We start from the raw sequence: 24,867 nt of genomic DNA, 5'->3' as shown, positions 1-24,867 counted from the left end.
CTGGAAATAAGCCGATTGCGCTGTTGCTGTGAAGCTGTGTGTGGTCAGTTTCTCCCTTTTTTGACAACACATATCAACAGAATCTTCCACTGTAATTTGTTTTGTTTCAAGACTTGTGCGATCCATGTGTGTCCATTGTTTATAAGAAACAAGTTCGTCGTCATTCATAAGGAGTTCACCATACAGTTTGTTATTTATGTGTTCTGCAAGATTTGCCGTACCAGGACACTTTTCACACCTGTGTATCATGCACTGGTAGGAACTGATGTCACACACTAGCAGCTCCATTGCACCTTTGTAATCCAGACCAGAATCCTTTACAGCAGCAAACATCAGCTTAGCATTTTGATGGGTCTCACATACACAAACATTGTGTGTGCCCATTGCACTTACAGGCACAACCCGTTTTGGCTGAAGATTGAAAAAAGATGATAAACCTGCTTTGGTATTGGAATACTTTTCCTTGAATTCTACATATAGTTCTGATATGTTGCATAGCAACAGCCTTTCTTGTATCTGTACACGTACATTTCCCATTTTCATCGTTACATAGTTTTTCTTTTTTTTTTTTCCCAGGCATTATTCGGCTGTAGTCATTATTTTCATAAAACTCCGACACTAGCACCTTTATTTCTGAACTCAGTTGCTTACCCTGAGCCTGCTGCAGTTGCGAAAGCACTCCTTGGGTTGCTTTTATTTTCCTAGCTTGCTTTACCATATATGTAGAAACATTGAATTCCTTTGCAGTGTAGTCAATAGACCAGCTGGAAGGTGCAAAGGTAAGAATAGCTACTTTTTTGTGGCGTGTGGATACGGCACATTTTTCTTTCAAATTATACACAATTTTGTCCAAATCGGAGCACTTCTGGCATGATTTCTGTTCCTTTGGGGCAGATAGTTCTTCCTCTTCCACCATTTGTGTTTTAATTTCATTTGAGCTTCTTGTAGTTTTCTTCTACCGTAGCTGGGCCTGTCTCTTTTCCCAACTTTGTGTGTCTTCATGGGGGACAAACCAAGAGCAGTCACTGAAGTTTTTAATTGCTCATCCGCTGTGGCTGTAGGTGACTGATACTCTTCGTCACTGTCATGTAAATTATCAGAATATTCTTCATGTTTTAGCAATGTAACACACCTGTAACATAATTTTTGTCCTGGTTTCATGTTAAGTCCCATGCACTGATTCACTTTGAATACTGATTTTATATCAATTTCTCTGAGGACACACTTCACAGTCTTCTTATGACTCCAAAACAGATCAAAACAACTTCTTTGTAGGAAAGAATAATTATCCAGAAACACTTTCATATGATGATAACGAACACTAAAGTTTCCTGGAACTGTACTTCTTGTGCCCGCAGGGTGTATCCCGGATCTCCATAGCAACAAATCTTGGTCCGATTCATCCAGATCATACAGTACAAAGCGAATGCCACATTTTGTTCCATATGTTGTTTTATGACATTCAGATGCTTGTGCTCTACCAATACCGCAACTTGTTTGAACAAAAGCACCACTCTTCTGCCTCCATACTGACTTTCCACAACAGTACTGACCAGTCTGAACTAGAATTTTAAAAACATGGGCTGTCCCTGAAAACTACCATTGTTTAACTTTCTGTTGCGTAATGGTTCCCAACAATTGCTGCAGCTTTATCTGAAACAAGCTGTCTGCATCATCACTATTACTTGCTAAATCGTGTTAAAAGAAACGTAACCAAATACATCTCTGTCAACTTTTATTGTACACAAATGCCGTGCAATAACAAGTTGAAATTTTGCCACATATAATATTATGGTCTACTTATGCAGTGTTTGAAATTTGGCTTGGCTATCACTTGTCTCTTTTGTGCTTCCACATTTAGAAAATCCATGTTTTTCAGGTAATTTTTCAAATTTTTGTATTTTCGTGAGCATGTAACTCTGTTCATGTGACTGATATGGTCAAGATGAGTTCTGTGTGTGTTCAGGCCACATTAAGCTTACCAAAAAAAAATTATACCCTTTTTGAGTGAATTATATTTGGCATGGAGGGCACCTACAATATGTATCTTCTTTTAACGTATTACATTTTTTTAATCACATTTTGGAATTTTTTATTTTCCCTCAGAAATATGTTGTTGGTGTTTTGATTCATAGAGTGTGTTCTCTAAATGGATGTTACTGGGTTGTAAAAATTTCACTCGACTGTGTGGAATAGTTCTAATGTACCTGAAAACAAAATTATGCCACCGTTTGCTACCCTACGTCTCTTTCAGACCTGTCTCTACGGGGCTATTTGGCCAAAAGCTGAATGTGTTTGTCTTTTCATTGTATCTGTCTGCAACTCAGCATGTCATCTTTAGAGTAAGGGGCAGTCTATCCTTCCCATAATATTGTTGATATTCCAACCTGGATTTCCACTATTTGTCTGTGTTTAAATAAGTCAGGTGTATTTTAATGTCAAGAGTGATTACAACTTACGTCACATTGTCACATGAAAAGCTAGTTTGAAACTACACTGAAGCACCAAAGTAACTGGCATAGGCATGCGTGTTCAAATACAGAGATACGTAAACAGGCAGAATACAACGCCGCAGCAGTCATCGCCTATATAAGACAACAAGTGTCTGGCACAGTTGAGTTGTTAAATGTGTAGTGTCGGCAGACTTGCCAACACTACGCACATTAATTGAAAGAGGCGGCCAAGATGCACGCGCTAACTCACGAAGGATGGAGTGAGGTCTGAAACAGGATATGTAATGAATGCTATAAAGAAAAGTACGTAGCTTCTGGAATACTTAACTTTAATCCATCCTTGTGGTACATCTGGAGATTGTGGCTATACAAGTGAGACTCTTTAGATACAAGCTATGTAAGGCTAATGGCGCATTGCTAGGTCGTAGCCATTGACTTAGCTGAAGGCTATTCTAACTATCTGCTCTGCAAATGAGCTAGGCTTCGTCAGTGTGCATCGCTAGCTACGTCGTCCGTACAACTGGGGCAAGTGCTAGTCCGTCTCTCTAGACCTGCCGTGTGGTGGCGCTCGGTCTGCTATCACTGAAAGTGGCGACACGCGGGTCCGACATGTACTAATGGACCGCGGCCGATTTAAAGCTATCACCTAGCAAGTGTGGTGTCTGGCGGTGACATCACAAAATGGGTTACTGCTGCTACAATATCAGGTTATCAAGAGTTAAGTGAGTCGGAATGTGGTCTTGTAGTTGGCACACGAGTGATGGGCCACTGCATCTCTGAGGTAGTAATGAAGTGGGGATTTTCCCATACGACCATTTCACGAGTGTACCCTGAGTATCAGGAATCCGGCAAAACATCAAATCTCTGACATTGCTGCAGCCGGGAAAAGATCCTGCAAGAACGGGTCTGACGGCGAGTGAAGAGAATGCTTCAACATGACGGAAGTGCAACCCTTCCACAAATTTGTGCAGATTTCAATGCTGGGCCATCAACAAGTGTCAGGGTGCGAACCATTCAACGAAACATCGTGAATATGGGCTTTTGGAGCTGAAGGCCCACTCGTGTATGCTTGATAATTGCACAACACAAAGCTTTGCACCTTGCGTGAACCCATCAACACCGACATTGAACTGTTGGCTACTGGAAACATATTGCCTGGTTGAATGAGTTTCATTTCAAATTGTATGTATACAGGAATGGACACAACCTCATGAATCCATGGACTCTGTATGTCAGCAGGGGACTGTTCTAGCTGGTGGAGGCTCTGAAATGGTGGAGTGCATGTGAAGTTGGAGTGATATGGGACCCCTGCTATGTCTAGATATGACTCTGACAGATGACATGTACATAAGCATCCTGTCTGATCACCTGCATCCACACATGTCCATTGTGCATTCTGACGGTTGTGGGCAATTCCAGCAGGATGATGTGAAACCCCCAAACATCCAGAATTGCTACAGAGTGGGTCCAGGAACACACTTCTGACTTTAAACACTTCTGCTGACCACCAAACTTCCCAAACATGAACATTATTGAGCAGATCTGGGTTGCCTTGCAACGTACTGTTCAGAAGAGATCTCCATCCCCTCATACTCTTACGAATTTATGGACAGCCCTGCAGTATTCTTTGTGTCAGTTCCCTCCATCACTGCTTCAGACATAAGTCGAGTCCATGCCCCGTTGTTTTGCAGCACTTCTGTATGCTCGCGGGGGCCCTACACTATATTAAGAAGGTGTACCAGTTTCTTTGGCTCTTCAGTGTATTTACCATCTACAATATATTACTTTTGTTACAGTTTTTAGTCTTTTTTTTACTCACCTGACCATTTTGTTATCTGAAGCAGTTAAGAGTATTGATACACTTCAAAAGAATAAATTGTAACTCTTCCTTTTGGGATTGTCTGTGGTTAACACTATTTGTTCTGTTTTGACATTATTATGTAGTAATAGATGTGGTCTTGTTGTGTGATATAAAGCTGTGTAATCGAATTGGCTAAACATTTTTGAGTTTTAGTTAAATTTTTATTTTTCCATATCTGAAATTTCCATTGTACTAAACAACAGATTACCCAACATGTTAATTGATGGTATTTTCAGACATGTGTCAGTGCAAATCGTTTCTTAGTGCAAGAAAACGTATTTGATCAATTTGTGTCAATGCTGAAGCAAGAGATGGTACAGCAACTTCGTCTGGGTGACACCACCAAACCAGAAAACAATCTTGGTCCACTAATCAACCAGCCTCAACTAGAAAAGGTACGCATACTTTTCCTGTAATTTCATGTTTAAATTGTATCTCAACTTTGCAATCAATTTCTGAATTTTTGATCAGAATAGTGGAATAAATCTCTCATCTGAATAATGTTGTGATCTATTCGATAAGGCGTCTGAACAAACAAACACTCAAGTTAATCATATAATAAGACCTCGGCCAGACGTTATGCTGAATACTGCAATGGACTGTTAGGTTTTGCACTGTGTGACCAATGAGAAATACACACTGATGAGCCAGAACATCACCTACCTAATAGCCAGTGTGTATACCTTTGGCACAGATAACAACGGTGATGTGTCGTGGCATGGAAGCAGTGAGGCCTTGGTTTGTTACAGGAGAGAGTTAGCACCACATCTACATCAGCACATCCCAGATGTGTTCAATCGGGTTCAGATCTGGTGAGCTGGAGGGACCAGCACATAAATTGGAACTTGCCACTGTGTTCCCTGAACCACTCCATCACACTCCTGGCCTTGTGACATTGCACATTATCTTGTTGAGAAATGCCAGTGCCTTCAGGAAACATGATCATTGTGACTTTCACAAGCTGCACTGATGCCCACGTGAATGTTCCCCAGAGCATAATAGAGCCTCCACCAGCTTGTCTCCATCCCACAGTACAGGTGTCAAGGAGCTGTTCCCCTGGAAGACGACAGATTCACACCCTCCCATTGACATCATGAAGAAGGTATTGGGTTTCATCAGACCATGCATTACACTGCCACTGCGCCAACGTCCAGTGCCGATAGTCCAGTGCCGATAGTCCAGTGCCGATAGTCCAGTGTCGATAGTCCAGTGTCCATTTCAGTCATAGTTGCCAATGTCGATGTGTTAACATTGGCACATGCATGGGCTGTCGGCTGCGGAGACCTGTCGTTAGGAGTGTTCGGTGCACAGTCTGTTCACACACACTTGTACTCTGCCCAGCATTGAAGTCTGATGTTAGTTCCACCACATTTTGCTGCCTCTCGTGTTTTACCAGTCTGCTCAGCCTATGACGTCTGATGTCTGTAATGACAGGTGGCAGCCCAACCCTACAGCATCTGGATGTGGTTTCGCCACATGTTGAAGATTGTCACCACAGCACTCCTCGAACACCCAACAAGCCATGCAGTTTCCGAAATGCTCGTGCTAAACTTCCGGGCCATCAGTATCTGCCTTCTGTCAAACTCAGATAAAGCTCATGTCTTCCCCGTTCTACACACGGACAGCATGCTCACTGATACTACATGCACCGAGTGTGCATCTGACCAACAGTCATTTCTCTCCAGGTGACACTACCATCACCTTCATGGGTTTATATCGGTAGTAAGTCGATGGTCATAATATTCCAGCTGATCATTGTGTAAGGTAATGGATGCATGTATATGTGACAATACTGCAACTGAAAAAATTATATATTGGACACCAAGAAAGCTTTCTTTAACATGTCAACATTACTCTGAGCCTTGAAGATGGTCGCTTGACTGGAACTGGTTGTCGGTGAGTAAATAAGTGCTAAAGCAGCTTTTGATGGTTCTATATTGCTGTTCTTTAAATATATTAAAATTTTGAAACACTGTTTACTGAAAAGTATTACAAAAGAATGGTAATGACTTAAGTCGTGAAACAACTTGTATTTTGTAGAATATAGCATTTCTCACAAGTTGCTATTTAGTTTTGTAGTTCTGTAGTTTAGTGTTTGTTTGTGTAACCTTACTCCAGGAAATATTTATTAACAAAAGTATTAATTTGAATTAAAATCCATTCAACCATACAAGGTGGAACAGCATTGTGAGCCCTTAAAACACTCTAATAAGCATGTGTGGTCTCATTACCCACGTGAAATCCATATATTTCAATCGCAGCATCCAAAAATGTTGCATTTTACTGACAATTTAATTTTGTGTATCATCCAGATAATTTGGTTGGTTGGTGTGATTTGGGGGAAGGACCAAACTGCAAGGTAATCAGTCCCATTGGCTGAGGGAAGGAAGCGGAAGGAAATCAGCTGTGCCTTCTCAAAGGCACCATCCCAGCATTTGTCTAAAACGATTTAGGGAAATCGTGGAAACCTAAATCAGGATTGCTGGACATGGGTTTGATCCGTTATCCTCTCGAATGCAAATGCAGTGTGCTAACCACTGCACCATCACACTGGGTCAGACAACTTGCATGCTGCCTGTCGGTCCTTCAAAGCTCCTTCCTTTATCCCCACCCCACTTGTCCTCTTGTCTCTGTGCAAGTAGATTTCGTGTAGATGCTAACACCACTACCTTTTCCAGTTTTGTAGCCCAGTCAAAGAACACCAAAAAAAGGTCAGATAAGGGAAAAATTATGTTGTCACAAATTTTTGTAGAGTGGAAGGGGGAACGGCCATGAACAACACACTACAAATCCTTACCAGTGGTATGTGAGTGTGTGGATGGGGTGGGGGTTCATTTAAAGATCACTTTTTACATTTTTCTTGAGTAAATAGAAGACTGCAGCTTCTAGCAAAAATATTTCCCAGCGCAAAATTAAACTACGTTAAATTTCCTACAAAAATTGTTATATATATTTTTTCTCTCGGAGTAATAGTTTATGCGTTGCAGGGGGTGGAAAATTGTAGATTACTTAAAATGTTTTGATGGTATAAAATTAATGTTTATAGTTTAGCGAAATGGGTTAAGAACAAATATAAAATGTGTGTATCTCATCTAAGTACAACAGAACCATATTAATGGCTAAATTGTATTCTGGGGCTGTGACAGGCTGAAGGGGAGTGGATGATGGAGGGTATAGATGTGTAAGGGAAGCTAGGTCCACGGATTGTGGTCATGCAGTTCCCTCATTCCTAGGTCAGCAAACCAAAGAGCAAGCAAGCAAATCCCCAATCTCTCTACCCCTCTATATCATAATAAGCAGCAACATAGCGTTTCACAAATTTATACTGACCGTTTTGTCATGTGCCTTGCGTCTCCCCTACACACCTGAGTGGCAGTTTTTTTTTTTTTTTTTTTTTTTTTTTCCCCCCCTCTCTTAGTCTTCCTCTCTTCACAAAGTGCTTTGACACTTCATAGAATACAGATATGAGTTACTACGAACACTAATGCAGGAAATGCATATGGGCAGATTCTATTAGGTCTACAACTTTGCTTCCGCTGTTTTGCAATAGACGGCAGTAGCAGCAAGTGGGGTTCGGGTGGTTGGTCATAGGTGTAATACAATAAGCTAGGGCATCTGCAAACATAATGCCATAAAAGTATTAGTCAATTTGTGATTGCATCATAAGGTTATTCTCGATTAGGTACGTCAACTTATGTACCCATTTCTCGCCATTTGTGGGAAATTTTAATTTTCTGCTTTAACATGAAGAAATCTGTGGCTGTGACCCTTAAAATGCTGGGTAAGACCCGAGGGAACTATTAATGGAAAAATGTGCAGAGAATGTTTTCATTGCCTTAAGAATGGTGATTTTGATGTCAAAGATCGGCATGGCGGTGGAAGACAGAACGTTTTTGTAGCTACTGAAACACATGAAGACAGTTACAGGACATTATCGAAAGGAATTGATGCGTTCAAGCCCAGCAGTGAAATTTAAACACCTACAATACAGTGATAGATACATAAAGGTAATTTTGCAGCAGGTTAGTGCTCGACCCCATGTTGCAAAACCCGTCAAAATATAAATGGAAACGTTGAAATGAAAAGTCCTATCCCTCCCGCCGTATTGTCCATACGTTTGCTCTGTCTGACTACCTCATTTTTCGATCAGTGACATACAGTCTCACTGACCAGCACTTCCAATCATATGAACAAGTGCAAAATTGAATAGATTTGTGGATCCCTACAAAAGACGTCCAGTTCTTCCGCCACAGGATTCATATGCTATCCGAAAGATGGGAGTATGTAGTGGCCAGTGATGGGCAATACTATGAATCATAATTTTTTTGTAAGTTTTTTTACAATAAAGCCCCAAGCTTAGAGAAAAAACGGTGAAAGTTGTTGTAGACCTTATATGTAAACCTCTGCATGCTGTTCTACACCGCTGGAGGAAAAATTGATCTGTACGGCAGTTGTAGCATTCTTCAGAGGAAGGTGCCTACACATTCTTCCTTTTTCCTGAATTTTATAGTCATTTCTTTTCCTATTATAACCTGTTCATACACACACTGAACATAATGCTTTTTCTAAACTGCAGAATTTGTTTCTGTGAGTCAAATAAAATAATGTATAATATGACAAAACTAAAATTAAGTCTAGTTTACAGCACATGCAAACATATTTGTTTTTCTGTGATAAAAACAGGTTTTTCTTAGATGGTAAAAATATCTGATGAACTAACCAGCATTAAGCTGCAGCTATGCTTATAACTCAAAGCCTTTCGTTTTGTAAGTCTTCCCTCATTCAATTAAGTATCAAGTAGAATACAGCAGTTAATAGTAACAACTCTTTTTCATCTCAATAATAATGCATCTTTCACTGCAGATTCCCGAAGCAGAAATGAAAATTACTCCATGATTTAAATGGTACTTACCTGGAAGGTATTAAATCTGTGTAAAAATGCTATTTTTTCTTATGAGCAGCCATAAAAAACACAAAATTTATGTTCTTAATTATTTAATGTTACAAAATAGTGTAGGCTTGAACTTTTTATGCATATATTATCAACTGTACCCATACCTTGTCTAGTTCAAAATCTGAAATCAAAATTCACTTATGGAAGATATCTGCACAAATCTCCATATTTTCATTTTTTATTTTGTACGTAAAATTGTATTTCATGCCAAAGGCTGTTCCATTAATTTAATACTTACTGAATTTTGAGTCAGACTTTTCATTTTGTCATGTGGGAAATGAAAAGTTTTATTATTTTATCTGACTGTTAGATTATGTGAAAAAAATTACATTCTCACTGTAGATTCAACTTGTCTATTCATTATTTTCAGTATATATGCTACTGATGTCAAACGATGTGAAACAACATTAGTGTACTCTTTCTTTGTGAATAGCTGTTTATAGTCATGATGGCAAAAGAAGAGCCCTTACAGTTGAAGTTGGCACAATACAGTTGTGTCATGTGTCTACCATATACCAATCACACATGCAGTTTGGTGTGTGTCTATGATGATGCCTCATTGTTTCTGCAGTGGAACGAAAGACTATTGTTTTCAGCCACATAGTGTTGATACTGAGCCTTTTAGACTTCACACTTGAAAGCTGGCAACAATGCTGCCAGCTGTCGGGCCTTTTCTTTCTTCACATGAATGATATTTGTGGCATTACAATGCTCCTCAGATTTTCAGAGGCGACAGGCAGCACAGGTTAAAATAGCAGTGATATAGCAGGAAAAAGGTTTCAAATGCTGAAAGAGCTGTTTGGTCCACCAGGCATTACAGGCATTAGTGTGTGTGTGTGTGTGTGTGGGGGGGGGGGGGGGGGGTGGCTGTTTGGTTGGTTATTGTAAACTTTTTTTTTTTTTTTTTGTTTTGCCAGGTTGAATCAATAGTGAAAGATGCACTGCAAAAAGGTGCTAACCTTTATGTGGGTGGTAATCGTGCCTCTTCAGTTGGGCCATTATTTTATGAACCAACGCTTTTAACTGGTATTACTCCTGATATGAGGTGCTACAATGAAGAAATTTTTGGCCCTGTGGTCACTGTAATAAAGTAAGTATTCACATTTTTAAATAAGTTGTGGATGTACTGAAGTATATATTACTTAATATAAGTATAAAAAAGAAACATAAGCTGAATTTATTGTGATACAAGATCTGTAGAGAGCAAGTTCTGTAAAGACAGAGCCATATTACTGTCATCTGTAACTAACATATAGCCACTCGTAAAAAATCACTGACCAGTGTTTGCAAAGATATTGATTATCACTCTAAAGTGGGTTTCCTTCCCAGTCACTTATAGAATGTAGACCAGAACCAAACAAAGGTTGAGGTGTGTGTGTGTGTGTGTGTGTGTGTGTGTGTGTGTGTGTGTGTGTGTGTGTGTGTGTGTGTGTGTGTGCACAAATTCACATGTATTGTGTAATATGAAGTGGATACATTGATATATGCAAAGTAAGGTACTCCAGTAGAACATGCCTACAAGTCCTAAGAAACCAGAAACAGCACTCGTACAGTTCATAAAGGGACTGAGCGACCAAGAAGCGGAAGTTTGTAGAAAGCTGCATGAAGAAAAGGGTCTTGAATGAGATTTTCTCTCTGCAGTGGAGTTTGCGCTGATATGAAACTTCCTGGCAGATTAAAACTGTGTGCCGGACCCAGACTCGAATTCGGGACCTTTGCCTTTCGCGGGCAAGTGCTCTACCATCTGAGCTACCCAAGCATGACTCATGCCCTGTCCTCACAGCTTCACTTCCACCAGTAGAGCACTTGCCCGCAAAAGGCAAAAGTCCCGAGTTTGAGTCTCGGTCTGGCACACAGTTTTAATCTGCCAGGAAATTTCGGAAAAGTGTCTTGTTCATTACATATTATACACCAAGTTTCACACCCAATAAACTTCAAAATAGCTCTGAGCAAATGCAGTAGAAAGTCTTCTGTCCAGTAACCCTTGTTTTGTACCGATGTGACTAATGAAAGAACCAGATTAATTGAATACTGCCGTGATCATTTATGTCCCAATGTTTGCAAAACATGGAGGTGAAGATAATGAAAGAGGCAGCCTTAGAATCATCTGATAGCACTGCATCAGATGCTTCAACATGCTTTTGTCAGTGCACTGTCACTTTTTGTTCGCTGTGAGAGTGACGTAAATGAACCACTCATACAAAATTATTTGGTAAGTTGTCAGTGTTTTGTAGGTGACTATGAGCAAAACAATAGCTCAATTCAGCAACAGGATCTGGGATTCACACTAGCAAGACAACAGGTTCCAAAGGGTGCTGAAAACTCTTTTTGTGAGCTCATGCTTGGCTACCATAGTCCCCCAACTTTTGCAGTGCCTTTTCCCTTTCTGTACTGCACGTCTATCCTCTTGCTGTTATCTTCCCCCTCCCTTGGGGAACATGTCTTGGGTGTTTCCAGGAATGTGTTCTGAAGTTTCAGTAGCCCAGCATAGGAACCAGCCCTCCTTCCTTCATTCTCTATCTGCTCCCCTTCCTCCACTTTGGCATTTGAGATATCTCTTCTTCTTCTTCTTCTTCTTCTTCTTCTTCTTCTTCTTCTTCTTCTTCTCTCCCCCCCCCCCCCCCCCCCCTTTGTGTTCCTGAAGGCTTTTTCACACATTTGACTCGCAACAGATGTCTGGGTAGTTCAGAATTCCCAGCCTCGGGTCGACAAATAGGGTTCGCACGTACCCCCTGGTACATGCCAGGTCTAGGGGGACAGGGATGATTGCTTGAGCTGTTACTTTCCCAGTTGCTAATTGGTCCCTCTGTCTGGAGTTCAGAAGGTGGAACCTGAGGTGTGAACAATTGCCTAAGGCAAATAAGGGGGAGGGGGGAGCCCCTGTTGGAAGGAGCACGCCATTGGAGATGCTGACAGTCACGGGAGATTTTGTTGCAATAAGCCAATCATCTTCATCTCGGTCTATATCTACTAAAGGTAAGTGGAATGAAGCTAAAGCTTCAATGTATCGCCCAGCTGCAACTCAGTTCCTCGTGTTGTCGTGTACCGAAGGAGGTCAGTCTTCTGCTACAGTTAATCCCTTTACTGTTCAGAAAGGTGTTGATGCAATTGCAGGCCCCGTGAAATCCTGCTCTTGCTTGGTAATGGGACTTTGCTTCTGCAGACCATTTGTGATTTTCAAACCCTACATCTGTCTACAGCTTAGGTCCTCCATGGCTATTCTGTTCATGTCAAGGCCCATTGTATGCTGAATTCTACGCTTGGTGTTATTTATACTTGGCTGCTTGGTAGTCCGACCAAGAGAGAAATCCAGCATTATCTCTCTGATTGGGGCATCACTGTGGTCCAATGGGTAATGAAATAGATTGGTGCAAACACTCATTTTCTCACATTTGATCAGGTAGTGCTTCCATCGAAGATGAAGACAGGCTATGAAGTTATCACGGTCCAACCAAACATTCCAGACCCAATGTGTTGTTACTAGAGTCAACGTTGTAAATGCACTCACATATCCTGTCAAAACTTGGCCAAATGTGTGACTTGTGGTATACGTGCTCATGAGGATGAGTGTCCCATGTATCTCGATGAGTGGGCCATTCTGGAGATCCCAGGTGAAGGAGAAAGCCACTCACAAGTTGTTGGCTAGTTGTAAACCCTGCATTTTACTGTCTGTCACTTTTTCTGTCACTTTTAGTACAGTTCTCGCTCCACGAAGGACACGTCACACGGGCTTGCTACCTCTAATTCAGTACTGCAGTTGTGAAATGGTCCAGTATCATGGTAGCATCCCTGTCTCCTTCTCCCACAGCTGCACAACAAGGCACCAAATCTTCCCCTTTGACGGCAAAATCACCTGCTACACAACTGGGAGGTCGGAAATAACAAAAGGAATACTGCTGCGAAGACTTTTTACATCACTCCAACCAAAAAATGTCTTGTTCATGGCATTACATCCATCAAGAAGGAACTACGGCAGCTCTTTGAATTGTAGTGTCCATTTGTTTTCTGCCACAAAGAATCCAAATTGTCCTCGTGACCACTTTGACTCATGTTTTCTTTCAGTCCGGTTTCACCTCCCCCCTCACCTCACCCCCCAATCACCACCATCCCCCCAATCACCACCAACCCCCCAATCACCACCACCACCCCAATCACCACCACCACCCCAATCACCACCACCACCCCAATCACCACCACCACCCCAATCACCACCACCACCCCAATCACCACCACCACCCCAATCACCACCACCACCACCACCACCACCACCACCCCAATCACCACCACCACCACCACCACCACCACCACCACCACCACCACCACCACCACCACCACCCCAATCACCACCACCACCACCACCACCACCACCACCACCACCCCAATCACCACCACCACCACCACCACCCCAATCACCACCCCAATCACCACCACCACCCCAATCACCACCACCACCACCACCACCCCAATCACCACCACCACCACCACCACCCCAATCACCACCACCACCACCACCACCACCACCACCACCCCAATCACCACCACCACCCCAATCACCACCACCACCACCACCACCCCAATCACCACCACCACCACGACCACCCCAATCACCACCACCCCAATCACCACCACCACCACCCCAATCACCCCAATCACCACCACCACCACCCCAATCACCCCAATCACCACCACTACCCCAATCACCCCAATCACCACCACTACCCCAATCACCCCAATCACCACCACCACCACCCCAATCACCACCACCACCACCCCAATCACCCCAATCACCACCACCACCACCCTAATCACCACCACCACCCTAATCACCACCACCACCCTAATCACCACCACCACCCTAATCACCACCACCACCCTAATCACCACCACCACCCTAATCACCACCACCACCCTAATCACCACCACCCTAATCACCACCACCACCCTAATCACCACCACCACCCTAATCACCACCACCACCCTAATCACCACCACCACCCTAATCACCACCACCACCACCACCACCCTAATCACCACCACCACCACCACCACCACCACCCTAATCACCACCACCACCACCACCCCGATCACCACCACCACCACCACCCCGATCACCACCACCACCACCACCCCGATCACCACCACCACCACCACCCCGATCACCACCAGCACCACCACCACCCCGATCACCACCAGCACCACCACCACCCCGATCACCACCAGCACCACCACCACCCCGATCACCACCAGCACCACCACCACCCCGATCACCACCAGCACCACCACCACCCCGATCACCACCACCACCCCGATCACCACCACCACCCCGCCCCCGATCACCACCACCACCACGCCCCCGATCACCACCACCACCACCACGCCCCCGATCACCACCACCACCACCACGCCCCCGATCACCACCTCCACCACCACGCCCCCGATCACCACCACCACCACCACCACCACCACCACCACCACCACCACCCCAATCACCACCACCACCCCAATCACCACCACCACCACCACCACCCCAATCACCACCACCACCACGACCACCCCAATCACCACCACCCCAATCACCACCACCACCACCCCAATCACCCCAATCACCACCACCACCACCCCAATCACCCCAATCACCACCACTACCCCAATCACCCCAATCACCACCACTACCCCAATCACCCCAATCACCACCACCACCACCCCAATCACCACCACCACCACCCCAATCACCACCACCACCACCCCCACCCTAATCACCACCACCACCCTAATCACCACCACCACCCTAATCACCACCACCACCCTAATCACCACCACCACCCTAATCACCACCACCACCCTAATCACCACCACCACCCTAATCACCACCACCACCCTAATCACCACCACCACCCTAATCACCACCACCACCCTAATCACCACCACCACCCTAATCACCACCACCCTAATCACCACCACCACCCTAATCACCACCACCACCCTAATCACCACCACCACCCTAATCACCACCACCACCCTAATCACCACCACCACCCTAATCACCACCACCACCACCACCACCACCACCCTAATCACCACCACCACCACCACCACCACCACCCTAATCACCACCACCACCACCACCCCGATCACCACCACCACCACCACCCCGATCACCACCACCACCACCACCCCGATCACCACCACCACCACCACCACCCCGATCACCACCAGCACCACCACCACCCCGATCACCACCAGCACCACCACCACCCCGATCACCACCAGCACCACCACCACCCCGATCACCACCAGCACCACCACCACCCCGATCACCACCAGCACCACCACCACCCCGATCACCACCAGCACCACCACCACCCCGATCACCACCAGCACCACCACCACCCCGATCACCACCAGCACCACCACCACCCCGATCACCACCAGCACCACCACCACCCCGATCACCACCACCACCCCGATCACCACCACCACCCCGCCCCCGATCACCACCACCACCACGCCCCCGATCACCACCACCACCACCACGCCCCCGATCACCACCTCCACCACCACGCCCCCGATCACCACCACCACCACCACGCCCCCGATCACCACCTCCACCACCACGCCCCCAATCACCACCACCACCACCACCACCGCCGCCGCCACCACCACCACCACCACCACCCCCAATTGCTACCACCACCACCACCACCACCACCGCCACCCCCACCACCACCGCCACCCCCAATCGCTACCACCACCACCCCCAATCGCTACCACCACCACCACCACCCCCAATTGCTACCACCACCGCCACCACCACCACCACCACCACCACCACCACCACCGCCACCCCCACCACCACCGCCACCCCCAATCGCTACCACCACCACCCCCAATCGCTACCACCACCACCACCACCCCCCAATCGCCGCCAGCACCACCACCAACACCACCACCACCCCCCAATCGCCGCCGCCGCTGCTGCCACCACCACCGCCACCCCAATCGCCACCGCCACGCCAATCACCTCCCCCCCCCCCCAAATCACCGTGGCCATATTTTTTTATTTGAAGAATGCCTATGCCAGCTGCTGGAGGACTGGTATCCTCTATACCCTACACTCATGGGGCTTCTGGACGCTGCCTGCCCCATTTCCTTCAGGAATTTTTAGAGTACCGAGTTTTCGTGGTATATGTGGGCTTGGCCATGACGGACACCTTTATCCTGGAAAGAAGGTGCCTCAAGGCTCCATCCAGAGCGTCGTCCTCTTTGCTATAGCCATTAACCCTATTATGGACTGTCCATCACCAAGCATCTCTTGGTCCCTTTTCCTTAACAAGTTTGAAATCTATTGCAGTTCTCCACAGACTTGTCTCCATGATCTGCATCTTCAGCAACGTCTTGATCATCTTGACTTGTGAAGCATTGACAGTGGCTTTCGCTTTTCCACTAACAAAACCGTTTGTATGAATTTCTGGCAGCACAATATATTTCTTCCACTGTTTTTACATCTTGGACCTGTTGTTAGAGTACAGAGTTCTCATGGTATATGTGGGCTCAGCCATGATGGACACCTTTATCCTGGAAAACAAGGTGCCTCAAGACTCCGTCCAGAGCGTTGTCCACTTTGCTTTCCATTCACTGAAACTACAAAATTCCTGGAGCTAATGCTTGATAGGAAACACTTTTGGTCCTCCCATGTGTCGTACCTGACTGTACACTGTACCCAGTCCCCCAGTGTCTTCTGTGTCTTTAGTGGTACTTCCTGGGGAGCAGATCAGACCATCCTCCTCTGTTTATACCGATCCGTTGTATTTTTTGAAATTGGACTGTTACGTTTATTCCGCTCCACATCCGTCCATCTTATTCCATCTTTACACAGTCCATCGTCGTGGAATATGTTTGGCCACTGGCGCCTTTTACACTAGCCCAGTTGACAGTCACTTAGCAGAAGATGCTGAAAACCCACTGTCATACCAGTGTCATTTCCTTCTCAGCAGATATGCATGATATTTGTCCTCCATGCCCGGCCACCCATCCTTTCAATGCCTCCTTTGACTGCCAGTAGGGGTGCATCCTCCTCCTCCCGGAGTTTGCTTTTGCCTACTGCTCTGGCAGCTTAACTTATGCTACCTGCCATGTTCCTGATGGGTGTGAACCCTTCACCACCTTGGCTTTCATTTGGCAGCCCGTGTTCATCTTGGACTTCATTTGCTTTCCAAGGACACTACTCTGTATTCAATCTGTTGCTGTAAGTTTCTTGAGGTCCACACGCAAGTTACAGCTGTCAATATACAGGCAGGTGCTATCACTAAGTCCAATTGGGGTGTCAGGTGTGCATTCTTCATTGGCACCGACCAGTTTTGGTACTCGCTTCTAGAGTACTGCTAGGTTTTTACAGCAGTGCTCTTCGCCCTCCATCAGGCCACCCGGTACATCCAGCCCCGATTCTCTCTGTGCCCTTCAGAGTTTGTGTGTGCTGTCACAGTCCGTCCCTTGGCACAACAGGTCCAAGAAAATTTCCACTTGCTCGCTGTTGAGGGAGCTGCTGTGATGTTAGTGTGGATTTGTTGCCATGTCGGTCTGATAGGAAATGAGGCTGCAGTCTGCCTGCCTTGGACTGCTAGCTCTTCCATTCGTTTGGTTGATCTCCGTGCTGCTGTCAGTTGGCAGATGGTGTCACTTTGGAATCACCACTGGTCTTCTCTCCACGGGAACAAGCTCTGGGGAATTAAACCTCTCCCAATAACTTGGCTGACCACCTCTTGGCTGTCTTGTTGGGAGATCATTTTAGCTAGGTGTATTATTGGTCACTGTAATTTTAGCCATTGCCATTTGTTAAGTGTGATCTGCTACCACTTTGTGCTAATTGTCATCAATCTTTGAAATTTGCTATTTCCTGGCCCAATGCCCCCCCCCCCCTCCTTTTTTTTTTAACCACTTACATTCCAGTGTATGTTTACCATCTGAGTTATCAACCGTATTAGCGACAGACACACAGGCTGTTGATCATGTTATACTTTTTATTTGTCATAGCAATAAGATAATGCACCATATGAACGATTAGGTATTGTGAGCACTAAAAACTATTCGAAGTACAACTGGTTATGGAACATTTGAGGTGCACATTCAGATTAGTTGGTACACACCAAAAGGATAGTATTATTGATGAATATTTGTTCTGGAAAGGTCATCTTGGATGGAAGCAATTTCTCTCATCAAAGTTTGGTAGATTGGGCATGAAATTTTATGAATTGTGTGAAAGTTGTTCTCGTTTATGTATGGGACTTTATTTTTTATACTGCAAAGGACACAAATTATAGTAGTCATTATGCTGAAGAGCAAATAACATGTCAAATTATTTAGATTTGCTTGGAAGCGGTTACTGAATTGATCTTGACAACTTGTACCCTAATCCAGATTTGGTTGATAAGCTAACAATTTATAACTAGGGCCCAGATTTTAATTACCTAAGAAACGGTAAAATATGCAAGCATTTATGACCTAAAACTTACATAAATATGACCTTAAAAAATAAAATATGACTAATAGAAGTTTATTTAAAGCATTTTTGTTTGTTTATTTATAATTTTTTATTCACCATAAAGTAATACAAAATTCACTTCTCAAAATATTGTAAGTATAGTTCTTTCTTTCTTTCTGTAGGGTTTGTGGCTAATTTGCACATATTTTTTGAATCTCTGAATGTTTTATTTTCTAAGCAGAAAGTACAGTGAAAAGATCATCTATCGAAACAGTAAAACAATGTTTTTATTTCTACATAGTATTTAAAGTGTTTCACATTATTTAATACCGTATGTCAATCTTCAGTATCTGCAAAGTTGCACTGGATCACAAGGTACATTTTCAGGTTTTCCATTGTCAAAGATCTACGGTTGTCGCTGAGGATAGTTTTGTACCTGGAAAAGCTCCTCTCCACTTCATAAGACGTCACTGGAGTGTATTTGAAGGCAGCCAGGTCACTGGAGTTCAGCTTTGTTTCAGTATCTTCAAATGTTGCGGCATTCCCTGAAAGAGTGTCACTAATTTTGCACAGTGTAGAATATCCAGGATTCCGTTGGAGAACACTTTGCAATTTGGTTTTCACTTTGTCAGCCACATGACCACAAGCTCGACCCAACTCACTCTGCACATGTTGCACAATACTCAGGGCCTCACATAGCTGAGTGCCAACAGCTTCCAGTCATTTGTCATTAAAATCCGGGCTCTAGTTATAACATAGATGTCATCAGCACCATGCAGCAAGACAGAAAGGAGTTCCCTGATGTCATGAAAAATGTAAAACAGAATAAGGGAAAATATGTAACAGCACACAGGAACAAGCAGATATTTATGAAATTAAAGGGAAAGTGATGATGTAATGTTAAACATGTTTCATAATTATGCATATAATTTCAAAAGCAAAATCATGCAAAAGCTATGTATTGCAATAAGATTATAATGATTCCCAGATACAAGTGGTTGAAGCAGACTGAAAATCTGTTATCTCAAACATTTTTGACACTTCTTGGAAGCGGCATGCTTCAGTGTATACATCTACGGCCATCTAGCAGTGAATAGGTGAACTCCTTGTAATCATACATACATACATATTATTGATGCATGGCAGAGGGTGTTCCGAACCAGTGTTGTGTGGCCAAGTGTGCCCGTAACAAATTTTGTGCAGCAGAAATTGCTTCATACCGATGTTGCACCATGGAGGGTGCGTTGTACTGGTTTCGGGTGTCAGTGTGGTTTGCGTGCCAGTGTTAAGGTGTTTGCACATTCTGCAGGCCAGTATCAGGTAGGAGGAGAGTGCAATTCACGATTAGTCTTGGTGTACAATTCGCTGTATCCTCTCTGGTGCAGAAGTCGTCAGTTGGACACCAACTGCAAGGACCAAAAATGATTTGCCTTATAGCCAGTAATTTTCTGGACTTTTTTACCTAGCACAGTGAAGACAAGACCAATAAGGTGGTGTAGGGTATGCATGAGGAGAGGCTTTTGAACACAAGACATATCTTATTGGCGTGCAGAATGTGAAGTTCACGTGCAGCATCATCCTTTGAAATGTTTCAAAAAATTCTGTAATGTTATGAAAATAAAATATCATTTGCTTCTTTAGTACATTTTATTCAATCAATTTTGAGTCATAAATCTAAAGCCACAAAATGCACCTGTGCAATTGTGCCAGCTTGCACTATGGCATACTACCCACTGAGACAGAGGTTCGTGCATGTAAAATACCTTCAAAGTGAGATGCATAGAGTATGCTTGTCCAAAAACAGATTCTTCAAAAGTAGTGAGTAGGGTCTTGTTCTGGAAGTTGATCTTATTATGGAATGCCAGATACTGCAGATTTCTCGACTAAGCCCGAGGGGAAAGATATAGTATGTCATATTTGCTGACGAGTCCTCTGGGTTGTATGGTTGTGGTCGAAGAAACTTTACTGTTCCTGACATTTCATCCAGAGCTGTGCTGGACAACATAGGAGGTGCTCCTGGTGATGTCGAGTCTTGCCAACTGGTGAGTAAGACATAGGAAAGTGAGTTAAATACTGTGAAAATGAGTGTGGTCTAGTTTACAAGTGATCAGCTCAGATAATCCTTGGCAGATATAAAACTTAAAAATTGATTGTCACGTCTTGAGGCTAAAAACTTACCTATTGTTTGTGTAAAGCCACTGTCCGTATATCACTAAATTTCATGGCTGCTTCTTTCTTAAAACCCTATTTACTTCTTTTCTTGAATAGACATTTTTCTCAAAAGCCTGCTTCATATTTTTTAATTCAGCATGCAGGTGTTCCGGTGTGCAGATTCTTTTGGCTATATCCACAAGACTTGTAATGACATCTCTCTTTTGTTGTGGAGTTCTTATGAAAATATCTGTCTGTATACATGACTTTCCAAAAGACCTTATGTCTCAAACTTCCGTCAATCTGTCTCATAACGAAAACATGCAAGAAGGATATTATGTTTTGATTTCAAATTTCCAAGGTAAATGGGATATTTGAATTTATATGTTTTAGATAACGAAATAATCCTTCTAAACCTTTATCGTGTGACCAAATCTTTAATGTATCATCAACAAATTGATACCACTGAGATGGTTTCTTATTTGGCTTTTTCTAGAGCTCTCTGTTCAGATTTTTCCATCTAAAAATTAGTGATCGGGGGACCTAATGGGTTACCCATTGGGACACTATCAACTTGCTTATAAAATTCATTGTCCCATTGGAACCGACTAGGTGTAAGGCATTGTCTAAAAAAAGACAGTCTAATCCACTGGGAAAACTTCCGTTTTATAAATCATAACTTTGTTAACTGGAATCGTAATGAATAAAGACACTGTGTTGAATCTTACAAGAATTTCTTCAGGAGTCAAAGTTAGTTCTTAAAGTTTCTCAATACAGTGACATGAGTATTTCATACAAGAGTCAGTTCTACCAGTATATAGTTGTAAACGAGTTGCCAGATATCTTGCTATTTGATATATTGGGGAATTAATAGCACTAACAGTTGCTGACTGAGGAAGATCAGATTTATGAATAATGGGTAGGCCATTAATGCTGGGCTACATTTATTGTCTTTAATAAGGCCTTTCTATCCTCTTTTTGAATCAAAGTACATGACTTTATCAGAGTATGTGTTATCTTCAGCATGCTATCTGTAGGGTCTTCCTAAAGTTTTTTGTACTTTCCTGAAGTTAAAAGATCCAAAATTTTCCTTTGATAATCCTCTTTAGTTATAACAAAGTAGTGTTGCCTTTGTCAGCAGGAAGAACCACTCTCTCTTCATCTGCATTTAAATCTTTGAGAGCCTTTCACCTTTTGTTGAATTACTTTTCAAAGGTTTACTGTGGCACAGTATTCTGGTGGTTTCCATTTGAATTGCATTGATTGTTAAAATTTATCTCTGACAGTGATTCTCTCTACTAATCATGAATAATCTAAAATACATTCATTGTACTCTCAGAGATCTGGGTTGTTAGTTGAGAAGACTCAGCATTGCCAGAAATGTCCAGCACAGCTCTGGATGAAACATTAGGAACCTAAAAGTTACTTTGACCATAGCCTTTCAACACAGAAGACTCACCAGTGACTATGACATAAGGCCATGAAAGCCTTCATTGTATGATACGTAGAAGGCGTCCCTGTCTCCAGGCACCTGCACGTCATTGCACTTGATCCTTTGCTCTTTTGATGTCTGCGACAATGATGTTGCTGTTTACCTTTCAACTTTCCAACTGTGTCATGCTTTGGGAATAGCTGACGAACCACTTCTGTATTTTCTTTAGTGATTGAGATGTGCCACCAAATTAAGGAACTAGACAACTCATAACATAAGAAGGGCACATTCTAAACCATCTTGATGAAATTGCTCATCTTTATGTACATCACTCTTTTGCAGTCAGTAGAATCAAGCTGATTAACTCAAACTTTTCATCCAATTCGTGGGAGGTGTGCAATGGTATGAGCTAAGGAACTGCATGTAGGGGTGAGGTACAGTGTATATGTTCCATGACCACTGTGGTAACTCTGTGAAGGCTTAGAAGAATGTGCCAAAAAATTGGGGTTCTGGGTTCTGACAAAACCGTGATAGGTCCAGCAAGCAGGAAGTGGAACAAGCCTTGGAAAAAAAAAAGATCTAATGAGAGACATGAAAATGAATTACCATTTGGAATATTAGCTGTATGAATGTAGAAAGGGAGAGTGGAAGAACTTGTTGATATGATGGAAAAACTAAGTGTGGATGTATTAGGGACAATACAAAAAAGGTGGAGGCAGAATGTGTAAACTGAGAAATGGATTTGGACTATACTGGATAGGCAGTGAGGAAGATGACAAATATCGAGTGGGTATAGTTATGAAAGATGGACAGAAAGAGGAAGTAATTGAATAACTGAGAGAATGATACAAACAAAACTATCATTGTAGGGGAAAACAGTGATGATATTGAAAGTGCTGCCCCCCCCCCCCCCTCCCTCAACGTGAGATGCATATCAGAGGGGGAAAAAAAAGAAGTTTCAAGAAGAATTACAGAATCAGATAACTGAACAAAACACAATTGTTATGGGAGATCTAAACGTACATGTTGATGTAGAGAGACAAGGATATGAAAATGTACTTTGAGGAAATGGCTGTGGAAAGAGAAGCAAGGAAGATGAAAGATTATTGAACTTCTGCAAAAGGAATGGGTTGAAGTTTGGAAATTTGTTGTTAGATAAAAAAGAAAACCATAAAGTAACATGGTAAAGGAGTGATTGGTCTGAAACTTGATTAGTTGATTATGTTTTTGCAGATGATGGACTGACAAACATAACAGATATCAATGTAATGCCACCAGGGTCCTTGGATGGTGACCATCAGAGGTTAGTAATGAATATCAGAGAACCGAAGGAGAGAAAAGGAGCAGAAAACCAAGAAAGACAGTTAAGAACATGGAAGCCAAGTTCAGCAGAGGTGACGGAAAAATATTATAGCAGAGTAAAAAACAAAAGCCCACTGATTGAGCTGCAAACTGTGGAGAAGTGGATGAGTTACTAAATAATATGAAAGGAGGGAAGAATCCAGGGTTGGATGAACTAAGTTTGCAAATAATCGGAGCAGCAAAAGAGATGGAGCTGCAGTGGCTGTGTAGAGTTGTAAGATCTGTATGGAAGAAAGTGAGAACTCCAGAAGAGAGGAAGAGGTAGTATAATTGTACCTGTCTTCAAGGAGGGAAGTCAAAAATATTTTAAAAAACTTTAGGGGCTTTATCCTCGTGTGCCATTGTGCAATAATTTGACAAGATCCCAGAGAAACAAATTTGGAGAACAATGGAAAAGTAACTGCGAGAACAGTATGGCTTCAGGCCAGAAAGATCGACAGTAGGTCTTATATTTACAGTGATAAAGATGCACAAACACAACTGTGAGTATGGGAGAGATCTGCTGATGGTCTTCTTGGATTTAGGGAAATTGTATGACACTGTACCAAGAAGTAAAGTTTGGGAGGCACTAACAATGAAAGGAATAGAGAAGTAAACTGTACTGAGGATAAAAGAACTGCATCAGGATGTGGATTGTTGTAAGTGGGAAGAGAGAATGGGATGATTAACACAGAGCTATGGGCTGAGACAAGGAAATGCACTATCTTCATTGCTTATCATGGTGCTGATGAATGATATGATGACAAGAGAGTTTGGGGACAGAATAACAGCTATGTTCTTTCTTGATTATTTAATGGTATGAGGAAACAACAAGGAAGGAGAAAAGAAGTAATTTGATATTTGAGAAGAAGTTGTACAAGAATATGGCCTAAAATTTAATTCAAAGGTGCTTGAAAGTGATATGAATGTTTTGAGTAGGTGTAACAAAAATTGTAAAGATGGATAATGAAGATTAGTTATAGAACACATGAGAAACCCCTACAAGAGAACATTGAGGTAAAAAGATTAAACATTATGGGCATTTGAGGAGAGTGAAGTACATGATGTTCAGGAAGATACATGAGATGAATATAGAGGGCACAGTACCAAAGGGAAGGCCAAGGGTTAAGAGGATAAAAGGACTGGAAGAAAGCACCCAGAAGAGAGAAGACTGGGCCAGAGTACGGACAGGCAGAG

At 43.2% G+C, this 24,867-nt stretch overlaps 1 protein-coding gene across 2 annotated transcripts in view; it reads left to right on the top strand.

Annotated features, from left to right (window-relative positions):
• Positions 1 to 24,867, top strand: part of LOC124721830 (succinate-semialdehyde dehydrogenase, mitochondrial) — a 227,772-nt gene that overhangs the window by 199,718 nt on the left and 3,187 nt on the right. For both annotated transcript variants that reach the window (XM_047246954.1, XM_047246955.1), the window contains exons 7-8: positions 4,551 to 4,709; positions 10,186 to 10,358. In XM_047246954.1, the coding sequence (XP_047102910.1) occupies positions 4,551 to 4,709; positions 10,186 to 10,358 (332 nt within the window). The remainder of the gene's footprint in view (positions 1 to 4,550; positions 4,710 to 10,185; positions 10,359 to 24,867) is intronic.

Source organism: Schistocerca piceifrons, chromosome X, assembly GCF_021461385.2.
Source record: "Schistocerca piceifrons isolate TAMUIC-IGC-003096 chromosome X, iqSchPice1.1, whole genome shotgun sequence".
Classification (NCBI taxonomy): Eukaryota; Metazoa; Arthropoda; class Insecta; order Orthoptera; family Acrididae; genus Schistocerca; species Schistocerca piceifrons.
Note: the sequence above shows the minus strand (reverse complement) of the source record. Positions and strands in the feature narration are given on the sequence as shown.